General features: G+C 49.0%; 1 protein-coding gene across 1 annotated transcript; it reads left to right on the top strand.

Moving 5' to 3' along the window:
- The first annotated feature begins 12,631 nt into the window (after positions 1-12,631).
- On the top strand, positions 12,632-18,308 carry LOC142760756 (speedy protein 1-B-like). The gene is made up of 8 exons (XM_075863934.1): positions 12,632-12,775; positions 13,618-13,689; positions 14,958-15,049; positions 16,401-16,459; positions 16,759-16,841; positions 17,176-17,344; positions 17,434-17,693; positions 17,828-18,308. Exons 2-7 carry the CDS (start codon positions 13,640-13,642, stop codon positions 17,680-17,682), a joined length of 702 nt encoding a protein of 233 aa, XP_075720049.1. The 5' UTR covers positions 12,632-12,775; positions 13,618-13,639; the 3' UTR covers positions 17,683-17,693; positions 17,828-18,308.
- Positions 18,309-18,690: the final 382 nt, after the last annotated feature.

Consider the following 18,690-nt stretch of genomic DNA (forward strand, 5'->3'; position numbering starts at 1 on the left):
CACTGGGGGTGGATTGGTGGTAGAAGTAGTAGCAGCACCAACAGCGGCACATTAAAAAAAGAGTGGACAGGACAGAATCCCGTCGTAGCAGGTGGCAGTAGCAGGCGGCAGCGGCAGCAACAGCAGCAATGTCAGATATAATCAGTGGCATCAGGCACAGGGGTTTTAAAATCCTCACCGATCCACGCTTGATTCATTTTCAGAAACGTGAGATTTTCCAAGCTGTTGGCGGACAATCTTGTTCGCTTAGGGGTGACGAATCCCCCTGCCGCGCTGAATACCCTCTCTGACGCTACACTGGAGGGTGGACAAGACAGTACACCCATGGCAAACTGGGCCAGTTCTTGCCAATGATCCAATCTGCTGACCCAGATGTCCATGGGGTCAAGGATCAGCATTTCTGACGGAGAAAGGGCACAGTCCAGGTACGAGTGAACCTGGTTGTTTAGGTGCTGCACCTGGTGATGGTGAACATCCCTTTGGTGACTACGATGTGTGTCAGGTCGGGGTATTGGATGTAAAAATGTTGTCATCATATTTTCCAAACTGAATTGGCTGCTTCTGCTGCTGCCGCTGCTGCCGCCTATTGCAGAGGTAGCTCTGCCAGAGGCGGTGGAACGATGAGACAGTGGGGAGCGGAGAGTGGCCCCCCGGTCAGACATGCTTGCAGCAGGCGTTTGCCGTTTGAAAGCCGTGACAAGCTGGCTGCATAGCTTCTCTCGACAATAAGCCAATTTTGCCTCCCTCTCGGAAGGCGCAAAAAACTCCCCCATTCTGGCTTTATACCGAGGGTCTAAAAGTGTGGCGATCCAGTACTCATCTCTTTGCTTCATGCTAACAATACGACAGTCAGCGCGCAAGTAACGAAGCATACAGCTCGCCATCCTGGCCATCGTTTCAGAGGGCCCAGTTGGTTCCATCTCTGCCCCATACTGCCATGGTTGTCCATCATCAAGGTCGTCGTCAGACTCGTCATCACCACCATCACTGTCATGTTGTGCGACTGCCTCGTCCCCTATCCCTTCCTGTGATTCCATCTCCAAATCCAGCTCCTCTTCAGGTCCTGTTTCCTCATCCTCATCCTCCTCCTCCTCCTCAACATCCATAGCCAGATGTGATCCTTCCTGCATACTTTGCTGAATCATCGCTGTGAGCGTTTGCTCAATAATGAATATCAGCGGCATAACATCGTTCATTCCGCTAGCGTCATGGCTCACAAATCGTGTGGCCTCTTCAAAGGGCCTCAAAACACGACATGCGTCTCTAACCAGCTGCCAGTGCCTGAGCTCGAAATTACACTGGCTCCAAACGCTGCACGTCTGCTGCATCAGGAAATCATACACGGCTTTCCGCTGTTCGTACAGACGGTCCAACATGTGCAGGGTGGAATTCCAGCGTGTTGGAACGTTGCAAATCAGGCTGTGTTCTGGGAGATTGTTTTGACGCTGCAAGTCCAGGAGGGCGTGCTTAAATGCATACGAACGTCTAAAGCGAACGCAAACCCTCCTGGACATGGCCAGCACACCCTTCAAACCAACATATGACTTTAAGAAGCGTGTTATGACCAGATTGATCACATGTGCCATGCAAGGAGCGTGTGTCAGGTGACCTAGACGCAGTGCAGCCACAACGTTCTTGCCGTTATCAGAGACAACATTGCCCAGTGTGAGTTTCAGAGGAGACAGCCAGCGTGCGATTTCCTCCTTGATGCACAGCAGCAGCTCCTGCCCTGTGTGGCTTTTCTCGCCCAGGCTCAGCAGGTGTAAGACAGCGTTGTGGCGCTTCACCTTGCACCTTGAGGAGGGAGGAGGAGTGGAAGATACGCTGTGTCCTGTCGGGGACGGGAAGACCTCCAAGGAGGAAGGCAAGGAGGAGGAGTAGGAGGAGGAGGATGGTAGGCGCCTGGTGTCCGGAGTTGAACCAGAAAGATACAAGCGTGGAGGTGGTAATGCCTGGCATTGCTGCGGTGGTGCATCGGACTGCAAAATATTGACCCAGTGGGCCGTGAAAGAAATGTACTGTCCCTGCCCATAGTTGATGCTCCACGTGTCGACGGTGGCATGTACCCTGCTGCACACGGATAATTGCAAGGACTGGCACACCTTTTCCTCCACATGCTTGTGCAAGGCAGGGACAGCTGTTTTGGAGAAGTAATGTCGGCTAGGTATTCGCCACCTAGGCTGAGCGCACGCCATCAATTGCTTGAAGCCGGCGGAGTCGACCAGGTGGTACGGCAGCGACTGCACCACCAACAACTTAGCCAGGTGTGAATTAAGCCGCACGACAAGTGGATGACTGGGTATGTATTGTTGCTTATTGGACAACGATTCCGTAATGGATAACTGACGGGACATAGGAGGAGCACTAGATCACAGTGATGATGATGACAACGACATGGTGGATAAGGCCTGGCTACTACTTAGATGACAGGGACTCGGAGCAGCAGCAGCAGCGGAAGAAGGGTCTTCATTAGATGTACATGATGATGGTGGGGCATGTCGATTGTCCCACATGGCCTTGTGATGCCGCTCCATGTGTTTACGAAGAGCGGTAGTTCCTACATTGCTGCCCTGCCCACGCCTTACTTTCTGCTTGCAGATACGGCACTGTGCCATGTTTTCGTCCTCCGGGAAGGTACAGAAAAATTGCCACACGGCAGAGTACCGTAAAGAGGTAGTACCACGTCCACCACCATCACCACCCGAGCTTGCCCCTTGTCTGGCAGGCTTTTTTCGGGAGCCTACACCAGCATCAGTGTCGCAGTCACCGGCTCCTGAGCTGACCCTACCGCTGCAACGTTTTGCAGATTGACTTCTGCCCCTACCTCGGCTCGGCTGTTTATCACGGCCAGTGCCACCACTACTACCCTCCTCCTCTGACGCCATCATCACCTCGTCACCTGGTTCCCACGTCCTGTCTAAAACAACATCATCATCATAGCCTTCCTCATCATCCCCGCCACTTCTGTCACTGTGTTGTGAATGTAATGTGACATCATGGCGGGCTCCATCTCCATGCCCCCCCTCATTACTGCGTCTGCCACCATGGCTACCACCACCAACACCCCCACTACCGCAGCTATGCGTCTCGGACACCGCTTCCACCTCCACCACTGCAGCAACACACTCCGTTGGCTGACTCGCGGAATACAAATCATCATCATCACTATGTTGTTCAGTATCTTCCTTCGCACCCGAGGAGATGTCTCTTAGGACTCTCAGGAAAGATGGCTTCCCGCTAGGAAGGGGGAGCGAAAACATAGATGATGGAATGGAAACGAATAGAAATACCTATATTACTACTGTCACTGTGCCAAGGAACTGTAGAGGATCTGGAATCCAACGAAACCTGGCTTGAAGCCAGATCGTCAGAGTCTTCCACCTGAGATGACCGTGAGCCAGCCAACCAGTCCACAATGGCCGTATTGTCTAAAGTAACCCGCCCACCGGAGGAGATGGACAAGTCTGGCTTGCTGATACTGCTACTACTACCAGCAGGCACATGGCTGCTGCTACTAGTGGAACTGGGCACATGTCTTGTGCCACAAATGCTGGTACTGGGTCTGGCACCAACAGAGCCAACATTTGGACTGGAAGAGGAGACGGCATGGGTGCTTTTTCCTCTACCCCGTCCTTTCACAACCTTTTTTTTACCAGACATTTCACTGCTGGAGTGCAGCAAGTTGAATCAAAACCTGGGGGATAAGCCCCTTCTAAAAGCGTATTCACACTGACACTGGCTTGGCAAATGGCAATGAATGAGAATTTCTATCAGCCACGCTGCAGTGCACTCAGGGAATTCTGGCCCTTGTAGTACTACGTCTACTACAAAGACTGCCTGTATTGCAAGTTGGATTGTTATTTGTTTGTTATGTTAACGACCGGGCATGAGCCCCTTCTAAAAGCGTATTCACACACTGACACTGGCTTGTCAAATGGCAATGAATGAGAATTTCTATCAGCCACGCTGCAGTGCACTCAGGGAATGCTGGGCGTTGTAGTACTACGTCTACTACAAAGGCTGCCTGTATTGCAAGTTGGATTGTTATTTGTTTGTTATGTTAACGGCCGGGGATGAGCCCCTTCTAAAAGCGTATTCACACTGACACTGGCTTGGCAAATGGCAATGAATGAGAATTTCTATCAGCCACGCTGCAGTGCACTCAGGGAATGCTGGGCCTTGTAGTACTACGTCTACTACAAAGGCTGCCTGTATTGCAAGTTGGATTGTTATTTGTTTGTTATGTTAACAGCTGGGGATGAGCCCCTTCTAAAAGCGTATTCACACACTAACTATGGCTTGGCAAATGGCAATGAATGAGAATTTCTATCAGCCACGCTGCAGTGCACTCAGGGAATGCTGGGCCTTGTAGTACTACGTCTACTACAAAGGCTGCCTGTATTGCAAGTTGGATTGTTATTTGTTTGTTTCGTTAACGGCCGGGGATGAGCCCCTTCTAAAAGCGTATTCACACACTGACACTGGCTTGCCAAATGGCAATGAATGAGAATTTCTATCAGCCACTGTGCACTGACTCAGGGAATGCTGGGCGTTGTAGTACTACAAAGCCTGCCTGTATTGCAAGTTGGATGCAACGGGGATGAGCCCCTTATAAAAGCGTATTCACACACTGGCTGAGTAGTGAGTAGTGGATGAGCCCCTTCGATTGCTGGATTCCTGCCTTTTAGATTCCTAAAGCTTTCCCTTACTGCACAGAGATGCTATCCCTACAGCTCCTGTCTGGAAAATGGCCGCTGAGCTCCGTGCATAGACTTTTATTGCAGGCTTGAGCCCGCCCCTATGCTGCCTCCCGATTGGCTGGGAGAGCCGTTTGCAAGGCATTATGGGGTAGCCTGATGTCAGGTGATCTTGTGAAATCCTCCATTTCAGATGTAACATGTGGCAGGCGCCAAAATGTAGCCGGGTTCGGTCAAAACGGGTTTGGCCGAACCCGCTGAAGTTCGGATTCGCTGCGAACCGAACTTTTCCGGAAGTTCGGACCGAAACCGGGTTCGGTTATCCCGGTTAGCCACTGATCACTACGGCAGAGCAGGGAGGTATCTCCCCGCTCTGCCATTAAACAAAAGACATGTATCCCCTATCCACAGGACAGGGGATACATGTGTGATCGCTGGCAGCGATAAGGAGAACGGGGGACTGAAAGTCCCCTGAAGTTTTCCATCACAAACCTCGGACTTCCGGGGTCTGTGTCAGCAGCTCCGTAGAAATTAATGGAGCACCGGTCGCGCTTGTGCGCATGCGTGACCAGCGCTCCTTTCATTTTTATTGAGCTGCGCAGACGCCAGAAGTCAGAGGTTAGTCATGGAGAACTTAGGGGGACTTTCAGTCCCCCGTTCTCCCTATCAATGCCAGCGATCGCACATGTATCCCCTATCCTGTGGATAGGGGATGCATGTTATTTGTAGGACACAACAACACTGTAGGTCGCATTTTTTTTGGGGGGGGGGGACGGGACGCTGTATGGCGTTCCCTGCAGGGGGGGGCGCTATATGGCGTTCCCTGCTGGGGGGGGGCGCGTTGTATGGCGTTCCCTGCAGGGGGGGGCGCTGTATTGCGTTCCCTGCAAAGGGGGGGCGCTGTATGGCGCTCCCTGCAGGGGGGGGGGCGCTTTATGGCGTTATCTACAGGGGGGACTGTATGGCGTTCCCTGCGGGGGGGGCTGTATGGCGTTCTCTACAGGGGGGGCTGTATGGCGTTCTCTACAGTGGGGGCTGTATGGCGTTAGCGCCATACAGCCCCCTCTGTAGAGAACGCCACACAGTCCCCCCTGTAGATAACGCCACACAGTCCCCCCTGTAGATAACGCCACACAGTCCCCCCTGTAGATAACGCCATACAGTCCCCCCTGTAGATAACTCCACACAGTCCCCACTGTAGATAACGCCACACAGTCCCCCCTGTAGATAACGCCACACAGTCCCCCTGTAGATAACGCCACACAGTCCCCCCTGTAGATAATGCCACACAGTCCCCCCTGTAGATAACGCCACACATTCCCCCCTGTAGATAACGCCATACAGTCCCCCCTGTAGATAACGCCATACAGTCCCCCCGGTAGATAACGCCATACAGTCCCCCCTGTAGATAACGCCATACAGTCCCCCCTGTAGATAACGCCATACAGACCCCCTGTAGATAACGGCATACAGACCCCCCTGTAGATAACGCCATACAGTCCCCCCTGTAGATAACGCCATACAGTCCCCCCTGTAGATAACGCCATACAGTCCCCCCTGTAGATAACGCCATACAGTCCCCCCTGTAGATAACGCCATACAGTCCCCCTCTGTAGATATCTACAAAGGGGGCTGTATGGCGTTATCTACAGGGGGTGTAATGGCAGGAAGGAGGTGAAGGGAAAGTGAGCCCTAATCTACCCACCGCCCTGTCCCTGCCTACTTGCAACGACCCGCCCTAGGCGACGAGGTACAACTGGGCGGCGGTCCCTACGCTGGCTAAGTGCACTGGAAGACAAACGGGGAACACGCAAGGGAAGGGGCAGTAGCCACGGAACGCCACGAGGAAACGGGGCGGCGAACGAACAGTCAGGACCAGGACGAAGTGAGTACACCCGAGCGGGCACGGAGACAGAAGCAAGCCAGGGCAAGCAAAGCAGGTCAAGCAGAACTGCAGCAAGGCAGAAGCAAGGCAGAAGCAGGCTGGAGCAAGCAGCAGTGGGGCCAGGAATCCAAAAGAATTACAAGCACTGAGGGAGAGCACAGGGCAGGTAATAAAGGGCAGGGGGCGGAGCTAACTCCGAGAGACCAGGCCGCGATAGGCTCTCCCACTCCTGAGCCTGCCACCCTGGTTGGTGGGAGATGGTGTCAGTCGAACAGGTCTGGCCTCAGGTGTGGATTGATTAATCCCAGGAGTATAGCTAGATGAAGTACCTGGCAGATCCCTAACAGTACTCCCCCTTTTATGAGGGGCCACCGGACCCTTACTAAGGGGACCCGGTTTAGTGGGGAAGAGGAGGTGGAACCTCCTGATCAATACCCCAGCGTGAACATCACGGGCAGGTACCCAAGTCCTCTCCTCCGGCCCGTATCCTTTCCAATGGACCAGGTACTGGAGGGAGCCCTGGACCATCCTACTGTCCATAATCTTGGCCACCTCGAATTCCACCCCCTCAGGGGTGAGAACGGGAACAGGAGGTATCCTCGAGGGGGACCAGGACGGGGAGCAGCGTTTAAGGAGGGAGGCATGGAAGACGTCATGTATGCGAAAGGATGGGGGGAGCTCCAGACGGAAGGATACAGGGTTGAGGACTTCAATGATCTTATAAGGTCCAATGAATCGGGGAGCAAACTTCCTGGACGGGACCTTAAGGCGCAAGTTCCTGGACGACAACCAGACCAAATCCCCGACGACAAACCGGGGGTTAGCAGAACGTCTACTATCCGCCTGAATCTTTTGTGCGCTCTGGGACGCTTCTAGGTTCTTCTGAACCTGGGCCCAGACAGTGCACAGTTCCCGATGAACCTCCTCTACCTCAGGATTATTGGAACAACCAGGGGAGACGGAGGAGAACCTTGGGTTAAACCCGAAATTACAGAAAAACGGGGAGACCCCTGACGAGTTACTGACCCGGTTATTCAGGGAAAATTCAGCAAGGGGAAGGAATGAGACCCAATCGAATTGACAGTCCGAGATGAAACACCTTAAATATTGTTCCAGGGATTGGTTGGTCCTTTCCGTTTGGCCATTAGTTTCGGGATGGAAGGCGGAGGAGAAGGACAGATCAATCTCCAACTTTTTACAAAAAGCTCTCCAAAATAAGGAAACAAATTGTACCCCTCTGTCAGAAACGATATTGACTGGGGCCCCATGGAGACGCAGGATGTGTTTCACGAACAAAGAAGCTAACGTCTTGGCGTTAGGTAGCTTGTTAAGGGGCACAAAGTGGCACATCTTGCTGAAGCGGTCGACTACCACCCACACCACCGACTTGCCCTGAGATGGAGGCAAATCGGTGATAAAATCCATGGAGATATGGGTCCAAGGTCTCTGGGGAATGGGCAAGGAACGTAGTAGGCCCGCAGGTCGGGACCTAGGGGTTTTGGACCTAGCGCAAACCTCACAAGCGGCGACGTAAGCCCTAACATCTTTAGGCAACCCAGGCCACCAATAGTTTCTGGTAATGAGGTGTTTGGTGCCCAAGATGCCAGGATGACCAGATAGAGCGGAGTCATGGTTTTCCCTGAGTACCCTCAGCCGGTATTGCAGGGGAACAAACAGTTTGTCCCCAGGGACGTTCCCGGGAGCTGCACCCTGATCAGCCGCGATATCAGAAGCTAAATCAGAATCCGTGGCAGAGACGATTATACCAGGGGGTAAAATACAAGCGGGATCCTTCTCGGAAGGAGGATTGGCCATGAAACTACGTGACAGAGCGTCAGCCTTAATATTCTTGGACCCAGCCCTATAGGTAACCAAGAAATTAAATCTGGTAAAGAATAGTGCCCACCGAGCTTGTCTAGGATTAAGCCTCCGGGCCGATTCTAGGAAAACCAGATTCTTGTGATCCGTAAGGACCGTTACCTGGTGTCTGGCCCCCTCCAGGAAGTGCCGCCACTCCTCAAACGCCCATTTAATGGCTAGAAGTTCGCGGTTGCCAATATCATAGTTACTCTCCGTGGGCGAAAACTTCCTAGAGAAGTAAGAACAGGGGCGGAGATGGGTGAGGGAGCTGGTACCCTGGGACAAGACGGCCCCCACTCCCACCTCGGAAGCGTCAACCTCCACAATAAATGGCTCCTCTTGGTTGGGCTGAATCAGCACGGGGGCCGAGATAAAGCACTTCTTGAGAGTCTCAAAGGCCTGGACGGCCTCAGGGGGCCAATGGAGGACATCGGCACCCTTGCGGGTGAGGTCCGTAAGAGGCTTAGCGACGACCGAGAAGTTGGCAATAAATCTCCTGTAATAGTTGGCGAACCCTAAAAAACACTGTAACGCCTTAAGGGAGGCAGGTTGGACCCATTCCGCCACAGCTTGAACCTTGGCAGGGTCCATGCGGAATTCATGAGGAGTGAGGATTTGCCCTAAAAATGGTATCTCCTGTACCCCAAAGACACATTTTTCAGTCTTAGCAAACAGATTATTCTCCCGAAGGACCTGGAGCACCTTCCTGACATGCTCCACGTGGGAGGACCAGTCCTTGGAAAACACCAGTATGTCATCAAGGTACACAACAAGAAATATCCCCAGGTAATCTCTCAGGATTTCATTAATAAAATTCTGGAAGACAGCAGGGGCATTACACAACCCAAAGGGCATGACCAGGTATTCGAAATGACCCTCGGGTGTGTTGAACGCAGTTTTCCACTCATCCCCCTCTTTGATGCGGATAAGGTTATATGCCCCCCGTAGATCGAACTTAGAAAACCACTGGGCTCCCTGAACCTGATTAAAAAGATCCGGAATCAAAGGAAGTGGGTACTGGTTCCTTACGGTGACCTTATTCAGGTTACGATAATCAATGCACGGCCTAAGACCACCATCCTTCTTCCCCACGAAGAAGAAGCCAGCACCTACAGGAGAAGTCGAGGGGCGAATGAAACCCTTGGCCAGGCATTCTTGGATATATACCCTCATCGCTTCACGTTCAGGACATGAAAGATTAAATATCCTACCCTTAGGAAGCTTGGCACCAGGCACCAAATCGATGGCGCAATCGTAATCTCTATGGGGGGGCAACACCTCGGAGGCCTCCTTGGAAAACACATCGGCGAAGTCCTGAACAAACTCAGGAAGCGTGTTTACCTCCTCCCGGGGAGAAATAGAGTTAACAGAAAGACATGACATCAGACATTCATTACCCCATTTGGTGAGATCCCCAGTATTCCAATCAAACGTGGGATTATGCAACTGCAACCAGGGAAGACCTAATACCAGATCAGACGATAATCCCTGCATCACCAGTACAGAGCACTGCTCCAAATGCATGGAGCCAACCAGGAGTTCAAAAACAGGGGTATGCTGAGTAAAATAACCATTAGCAAGGGGGGTTGAGTCGATTCCTACTACAGGGATAGGATAAGGTAAATCAATACAAGGCATCTTTAGAGACATAGCAAATTCCACAGACATGATATTAGCAGATGAGCCAGAATCCACGAAAGCACTGCCCGTGGCAGACCGGCCAGCAAACGAGACCTGAAAGGGAAGCAAAATTTTATTGCGTTTCACATTAACGGGAAATACCTGTGCGCCCAAGTGACCTCCCCGATGATCACTTAGGCGCGGAAGTTTTCCGGCTTCTTATTCTTGCGCCTGGGACAGGTGTTCAGTAGATGCTTGTCGTCCCCACAGTAGAAGCAGAGACCATTCATTCTGCGAAACTCCCTACGTTGTCGAGGGGACATGGAGGCCCCGAGTTGCATAGGTACCTCCGAGTCCTCCGTGGAGGGGCGAGGAGACGGGACCTCGGGGGGAATCGCAGAAAAGTCAGAGGGGAGCACACTGAAGCGTTCTAGCTGACGTTCCCTGAGACGTCGGTCAAGTCGTACTGCTAGGGCCATAACCTGGTCAAGGGAGTCAGGCGAGGGGTAGCTAACCAGCAGATCCTTCAGGGCGTCAGATAATCCTAACCTAAACTGGCACCTTAGGGCCGGATCGTTCCACTGAGAAGCTACGCACCACTTCCTAAAATCAGAACAGTATTCCTCAACCGGTCTCCTACCCTGACGTAAGGTCACCAGCTGACTCTCGGCTAAAGCAGTCCTGTCAGTCTCGTCGTAAATGAGTCCGAGGGCAGAGAAAAAACGATCAACAGAGGAAAGTTCAGGGGCGTCAGGAGCCAAGGAGAAGGCCCACTCTTGGGGCCCTTCCTGGAGTCGGGATATGATGATACCCACCCGCTGGTTCTTGGAACCTGAGGAGTGGGGCTTTAGGCGGAAATACAGTCTGCAACTCTCCCGGAAGGAGAGAAACGTCTTACGGTCCCCTGAAAACCGGTCAGGTAACTTGAGGTCGGGTTCTAGAGGTGAGGTGAGGGGTACTACTAAAGCAGCGTCACCCTGATTGACCCTTTGGGCCAGGGCCTGGACCTGTAGGGAGAGGCCCTGCATCTGCTGGGTCAGGGTCTCAAGGGGGTCCATGATAGCGTCAGCGTAGGAGAAAGGGTAGACTAGGTAAGGGCTTGTAATTATGTAATGGCAGGAAGGAGGTGAAGGGAAAGTGAGCCCTAATCTACCCACCGCCCTGTCCCTGCCTACTTGCAACGACCCGCCCTAGGCGACGAGGTACAACTGGGCGGCGGTCCCTACGCTGGCTAAGTGCACTGGAAGACAAACGGGGAACACGCAAGGGAAGGGGCAGTAGCCACGGAACGCCACGAGGAAACGGGGCGGCGAACGAACAGTCAGGACCAGGACGAAGTGAGTACACCCGAGCGGGCACGGAGACAGAAGCAAGCCAGGGCAAGCAAAGCAGGTCAAGCAGAACTGCAGCAAGGCAGAAGCAAGGCAGAAGCAGGCTGGAGCAAGCAGCAGTGGGGCCAGGAATCCAAAAGAATTACAAGCACTGAGGGAGAGCACAGGGCAGGTAATAAAGGGCAGGGGGCGGAGCTAACTCCGAGAGACCAGGCCGCGATAGGCTCTCCCACTCCTGAGCCTGCCACCCTGGTTGGTGGGAGATGGTGTCAGTCGAACAGGTCTGGCCTCAGGTGTGGATTGATTAATCCCAGGAGTATAGCTAGATGAAGTACCTGGCAGATCCCTAACAGGGGGGCTGTATGGCGTTATCTACAGGGGGGCTGTAAAAAAGGCACTATCTACAAGGGGGGGGTAGTGTGACTCCCAGGGGAGGGGGTGCTCCAGTCAAAAGTTTGCTATGGGGCCCAGTCTTTCCTAGTTACGCCCCTGGTAACAATGTAACACTACATTTCTCTACCTATGCAACCAGTATACTAATAGTGATGTCACTGTACATAGAGATCAGGACAATACATAGTATATAGAGAATTTATATAATAGAAATATATATGGCTATGAATGTATGACATATGGGGGCACATGTATGACAACAATGCCAGTCAATTTCTTGTAAATCTGAATAGAAATGATAAGATCACATTATAAAGCTTCTGGTCCTCAGTTTTTGCACATTTTACCCACGTCCAACAGATTTTTGGATTTGAGGATGCGTCAAATTTATGAGAGGCCTGCAAGATGTTAAATGGTGAAGATGACATCCTCCGCCAGGTCAGACATCAATCAACATGCTTCTAACTCCAGCACCTGCACCAAAGTTACATACATTATATATCAATGTTAAGAATCTGGAGCGCATGAGGTAAATGTAGCACTAAGACACTTACTATACATGACCATTCTGCATTACCCATGGAAACAACATAGTACAAGATGGCAGCTGCCACAAATGACACCAGATGGAATAAGGATGTAAAATACAAGGATGACAACGTTTTTCTAAGCTGTAATTCAGAAGCCTTATATTAAAACGCACCATGACATTATTTCAGTGTACTTTCCCTTTAAATTAGCTGAGGCATGAATCATCATGGCAAGTGCCGCAAACAACAACAACCAATAGAATCGCAGGATTTGAATTTAAAGATAGAGAAAAATCATCAGTTGGTGCCAGTCTGCGATTGCTCTTTTCAGAGATAAGACAGGCTCCATTTTGTTCTTCAAAGCGACTTGACAAACGTTTATTTTTATCGGAGGAGAAGACACTACTGCGTATCTGCGTCTTCTGAGAGACAACACCAACTGTCTTCAAGACTTCACAGGTAAAGTGCCGCCATTTACTAACCATAATGACTGATCCACGTCATCCCAGACACAGACACAGATGCTTCTTCCACTACTGAAATGGATTGGATTTTATTAATAAACTCAAAGGTTTTCACCTAAATACCCAAAATCTGGATAAACTAAGGAGACAAGAGTAAAATAACCCGACATATCATCTCCTTCCTCAGATCTTTCTGATGGATCCCAAGCTGTAGGACCGTATGCTTATTAGTATTCTGTATTTAGAGAGGTTTCCATTCTAGAAAATGATATCAATAGGATCTTCCACTATATTCTGATCAGTCTGCCAGGACCATCACCCCATTTCTTCACTTTTACCCTTCATAGCGGCATTTTTGGCCCCGCGGTGCAGCTGTCCTGTAATTCATTTTTCTTTTTACTTCAACCTAATTTTCAGATTCACTTTAATCTATAATGTGTGTAAATTGGGACCGGGATATGGATAATGTTAGAGGGGTGTTTATTGGGTTTTTCCTATAATATATATGTTTAGTATGTGTGTAGTAACATATCTTATAATACAGAGGCATAACTTGAGGCTCCTGGTCTCTAATGTAAAATCTGTAGCAGGGCCCTCTCTATACCATGTGTCATTTATAATACTGCTGTCTTCTTCTGGCAGAGGGGATTTTGGGCCCCCTATGGCAGTAGATCCTGGGTGTGACTGCTACCTCTGCACCCTCTATATATACGCCCCAGTTATAATGTCAGTCCGGCGCTCATACTACATGTTTATATTAATATAAGTCTTTGTAACATCTTCTTCAGGAAAAGTCACATTCCCAAATATTCATGGTAATATTCTCTTCTCTTTAAGTTTCCCAGGAAGAGGAGAAGAGATGGCGAGGAAGAGGAAGAGAGAGATGGTCACTCTTCATGTGGAGGAGACGTCAGTACAAGATTTTATATCACTGCAGTCACTACATATCAAATCCATACTTCGTGTTACAAACCATTACAAATCTAATCTATCAGCTTCTTATTAACCTCTTCACCCATGAGAATAAACGCCCCATAAGGGTGACGTGTCCTTCTACCAAGGTCATACAAGGCTTAAAGAGGCTCTGTCACCAGATTCTGAAACCCCTATCTCCTATTGCATGTGATCGGCGCTGCAATGTAGATAACAGTAACGTTTTTTTTTGTTTTTTTTAAACGTTCATTTTTGGCCAAGTTATGAGCTATTTTATATATATATGCAAATGAGGTTTGAAATGGACAACTGGGCGTTTTTTTTTCGTTATGTCCAACTGGGCGTGTATTGTGTTTTTAACTGGGCGTGTTTACGTGTATGACACTGACCAATCAATGACCAGTCAGCGTCATACACTCCTCTCCATTGATTTACACAGCAGCGATGTGCAGCCACATAAACAGAGATTAACGTTAATCAAGTGTCCTGATAATGAATACACATGAAATCCAGCCTGGACGTCATGTGTATTCAGAACCCTGACACTTCTGACTCTTTTCTGTGAGACTCCGGCAAGGGAAGCGAAATCTCGCGAGATTACGGAGGTAAACGAGATTTCGTTTCACTTGCTAGAAATCTCAAAGAAAAGAGTCAGAAGTGTCAGGATTTTGAATACACATGACGTCCAGGCTGGATGATCATGTGTATTCATTATCAGGACACTTGATTAACGTTAATCTCTGTTTATGTGGCTGCACATCGCTGCTGTGTAAATGAATGGAGATGAGTGTATGATGCTGACTGGTCACTGATTGCTCAGCGTCATACACGTAAACACTCCCAGTTAAAAATACAATACACGTAACGAAAAAAAAACGCCCAGTTGTCCATTTCAAACCTCATTTGCATATATATAAAATAGCTCATAACTTGGCCAAAAATGAACGTTTTTTTAAAAAAAAAACGTTACTGTTCTCTACATTGCAGCGCCGATCCCATGCAATAGGAGATAGGGATTTGAGAGTCTAGTGACAGAGCCTCTTTAACTAATGCTCTGAGAGGTGACAGCACTAACCCCGGAGACAGACCACCAGGAAATGTTCTTAAACATGGATTTTACTAAGATTTCCCTGTCATTTATTCATTTCATTTTTAATTCATTGTAAACTTATTAACACATAATTGTCTGTATTTGATATTTTCCATTGGACTGCTGACTGTAATATCTATTTCTTCTATCACAGATCGCTGACCTACATGATAGACGAGTGCCGGAAGAGGAGGAAGGAGCATACCCTGCAGCCAGAAGAACGGACTGCTTTCTACAATCTCCTCGGTAAGATTCCCTGCACCTTCCAATGATTCTGACCAGACACAAAGAGGGGGATTTATTAGGACTGGCGTTTCATACCCCGGTCTTAGTAAACAGTTCGCTGGAGTAGGATGCCACACATTTAATAAGAAGCGAATGAATCTTAATAAATTTGATGCATCTTTCAGCTGGCCACGCACCACAATTGTGGTGTAAAAATTGCACTCGCAGGGTGTGCGAACGTGACCGCGGCCCTATCCCTCTCATCCCAGGATCGGACATAAGATAACAAATATATGCTCACCGCTCCTCTTCTCCTGATTCTCTCTCAGCATGCTGCGGCTCGTACAACATACAGGGCCATATATGTGACGCAGCACTCAACGACCTCAGTGCTGCGTCACATACAACGTCCAGCGTCAGTAACTTGTATGAGCTGCGGCCTGCAGGGAGAGCCTAAGGCGACCCAGAGGGGAGAAGCGAAGTGAAGCGTTGAGGTGAGTACATTTTTTAAATTTACTTCATTGTATTGTCTGATCAGGGGGGCAAAGTATTGAGCCCGACAATGGCCACTACCTTGCTACGACTTACAGAGTGAAATCTTCTGCTATAATTTACAACATTTGTTCTCCTGTACACACATAAGACAGCTTATTCTGAAAAGTTACCTGAAATGACTGTTACGCTGTATTATCGATAAACTGTCATTAGAATGAGCCATCAATATTTTATCAGTGGGGGTTTGACTCCTGGCACCACCAGGATAAGCAAAGTAAAGCAGCTGCAGTGTTCCAGCGATTGTTAAGAATCCTTTAGGCCCCATGCACACGACCGTAAAAAACGTCCGTAATTGCGGTCCGCAATTACAGACCCATTCACCTCTATTGTCCACGGACACCTTCCCGTTTATTTACAGGAAGGTGTCCGGGACATAGAAGTGTACTGCAAAAGATAGGACATGTCCTATCTTTTGCTTTTTACAGTCCGTGCTCTCTTACTTTGTATGGGAGCACGAGCCGAAAATACGGGCGGCCGGCACTGCCCGCAATATCGCGAGCCGTGATTACGGGTACGGCCGTGTGCATGAGGCCTTATTGTTTACTCAGGCATAGCGCCATACATATAGATGTGGCTGTGTCTGGTACTTCATTTCACTGCAGCTCAGTCCCAATAAATTGAATGGGACTGATCTGCAGTACCAGGCATAGCCACAACCATATATATGGCACTATGCCTGGGTAAACAATAAAGGGGCCGCCGTAATCAATAAAGGGGCTGCAGAGGATAGTCCCCAAAAAAACTGTAATTCTTTGTAGTTCATGTAATTCATGTACTATTTTGGATTTAAAGAATTGTAATTCAACTTTTTTGGTAGATGATGAGCACATCCAGCTGTTTTTGGCCAAGGACATCTGTTTGAGGATTTCGGACAAGGTAATTTTATAATAACAAAATGAATAGACAATCAGCCAGATATAGACACGACTGACAAGAAAGATCAGATTTGAATAAAAGGGTTTATGTGGCATTAAGAGATATTCTACTTTACATCTACATCCTTAGTAAGATAATAATATTAGATTCAGAACAATGAGGATAAACCTGTGACTTATGTGTTAGGATTATGGACCGACATTAATAAACATATAAATAGAATCACCACATAAAGATAAGACATAAGAAGAGACCATTTCTCTATTCCCAAATTCTAACTTCTTGTCTTCTTCCACTAGTATCTGCTGGCCATGGTCCTCGTGTACTTCAAGAGAGCCGGACTGCGTACCGAGGAATATAGAGAGAATTTCTTTGCATCCCTGTGAGTATATTCACGTATCACATGTTTGAAGGAATACTCTCAAGTAGTTGTGGATCATGTGCTTTACATTAGCTTTATCCCTTATAGGTTACAAAACAATTATGGTCATGTTTTAGCAGTAAAATAAAAATATTTAAACATTTTAATATCCAAAGAGAAAACATCAAGCCTATAGATTTTACTATGTAGCCTTCTGACCTTGTGGGGTCATTCCAACATCCTTGGACACCATCGCTATCATTTATAGTAACACAAGTTTCCTTTACATTGAGATATAGACGTATACAGTGCACTGCTCTTCCATGTGTCGTGAATAATTTTTATTTTCTTTCAGATTTCTAGCGAACCAGTTCGAGGAGGACGAGGACTTCAGAGATGAGATCTACGCGTGGGCCTTAGGAAGTGACTGGGAAGTGAAGACAGAAGAGCTGCATCACCAACGCGACCAGATGCTCCGCCGGATGGACTTTAGAGCGTGGGTGGCCCGGACCACATGTGATCTGGTCAGTAATAAAAAACAGAACAAGTGCCGTCTTTGATTAAGAGTCTGTGATGAGAAGCCAATTTTACCTTATTTTTTATTCCATTTTAGATCATGGCACAAGACCCTTTCCACTGGGCATGGATGAGAAAGAGGCGAAACCATCACAGCTGGGCCATACGTGCGTCAAGGAGAAATAAAGAGGAGTTTTACACCCGAGGCCCATGGAAGAGCGCGCTGTCCTGTGCCCGTTGTAGAAACATCATTTTGCATCCGTGCATGTGGAAAGTGGAAGGAAACATCATTAGCCGGATAGACACAGCAGTGGACCCGGAGACACCGATTGAGGTCCCTGACTAACAATAACGCTGGTAAGTAAAATGTTGGTGTTGCAAAGAAGTAGGTAGGAAAAAATGATGACAAAAGTTCTAAGTAAAATGCAGTAATGGATCTTCTAATCCACATGTTGCTGAACGTTTTCTCTTGTACCTCTACTCCTACCCAGGAGGATCTGCTGCCTGATCCACAAGAGAGATGAAGACCATGATGGATGACCAAACATGAGGAGCAGGTAATGTATAACACATGCATGCACGCACAAAAAAACCACATAATAAATACATACACACTAATACTTACACACACACATACAGAACTATACACAATCATACTCACTGACACACTGTACATAGTAACACAGTCACTTTTTACATTTTCTGGCTCTATTCCTTGTATGGGGGAATCCACAGATACACATGTATACTGTACATGCGCACATACGTTATATAGCGTTAACCTCTCTTAGTATGCCAGAGGAAGGACAGTACAGCGGCCATGGTTTCCCTGCAGGTTTCCTCCACTGGGGGTTTTGCCTGTCCTGAGTGTCGCTCTACGCTCTTTGTGAGTGATGGGAGGTAACACACAATCACAACACACACACAAACACACAACAATAAAATTCACATAGTTTAACACTCCTTACGTTGTCTGAGTCATTTCTAGAAGAGGCTGGACGCAGCTGCAGGCTTAAGGGAAGCCGACATGACCGTCCTGGTAGGGAAAGGGTTAATGTTACGAGGTCAGGGAAAGTTGAAGGAGCTGAAGGAGGGACGGGGAGGAGTTAAGGGGGGCGGGGGGGCCGTTACTGCGCTTCCCGCTGTTTCTCGGCATTGAGCCGGAAGCAGCGGGAGGAGTAACACACAGTAAGCAAAGCTCCCCGTTGCCCGGTTTTTTAGCAATGGCAGAGGCCCTGATTTTAGAGCGGCTGCGCGCCGCTGCTGTGCACCACGGTCCCGGATGGCTGGAGGAGACCGTGGCTGCATTAACGCGGATCCCGGACGCCGTTTCGCCACGTCGGGCACGGCGTTC

The sequence above is a fragment of the Rhinoderma darwinii genome, chromosome 4, assembly GCF_050947455.1.
Source record: "Rhinoderma darwinii isolate aRhiDar2 chromosome 4, aRhiDar2.hap1, whole genome shotgun sequence".
Taxonomy (NCBI): Eukaryota; Metazoa; Chordata; class Amphibia; order Anura; family Rhinodermatidae; genus Rhinoderma; species Rhinoderma darwinii.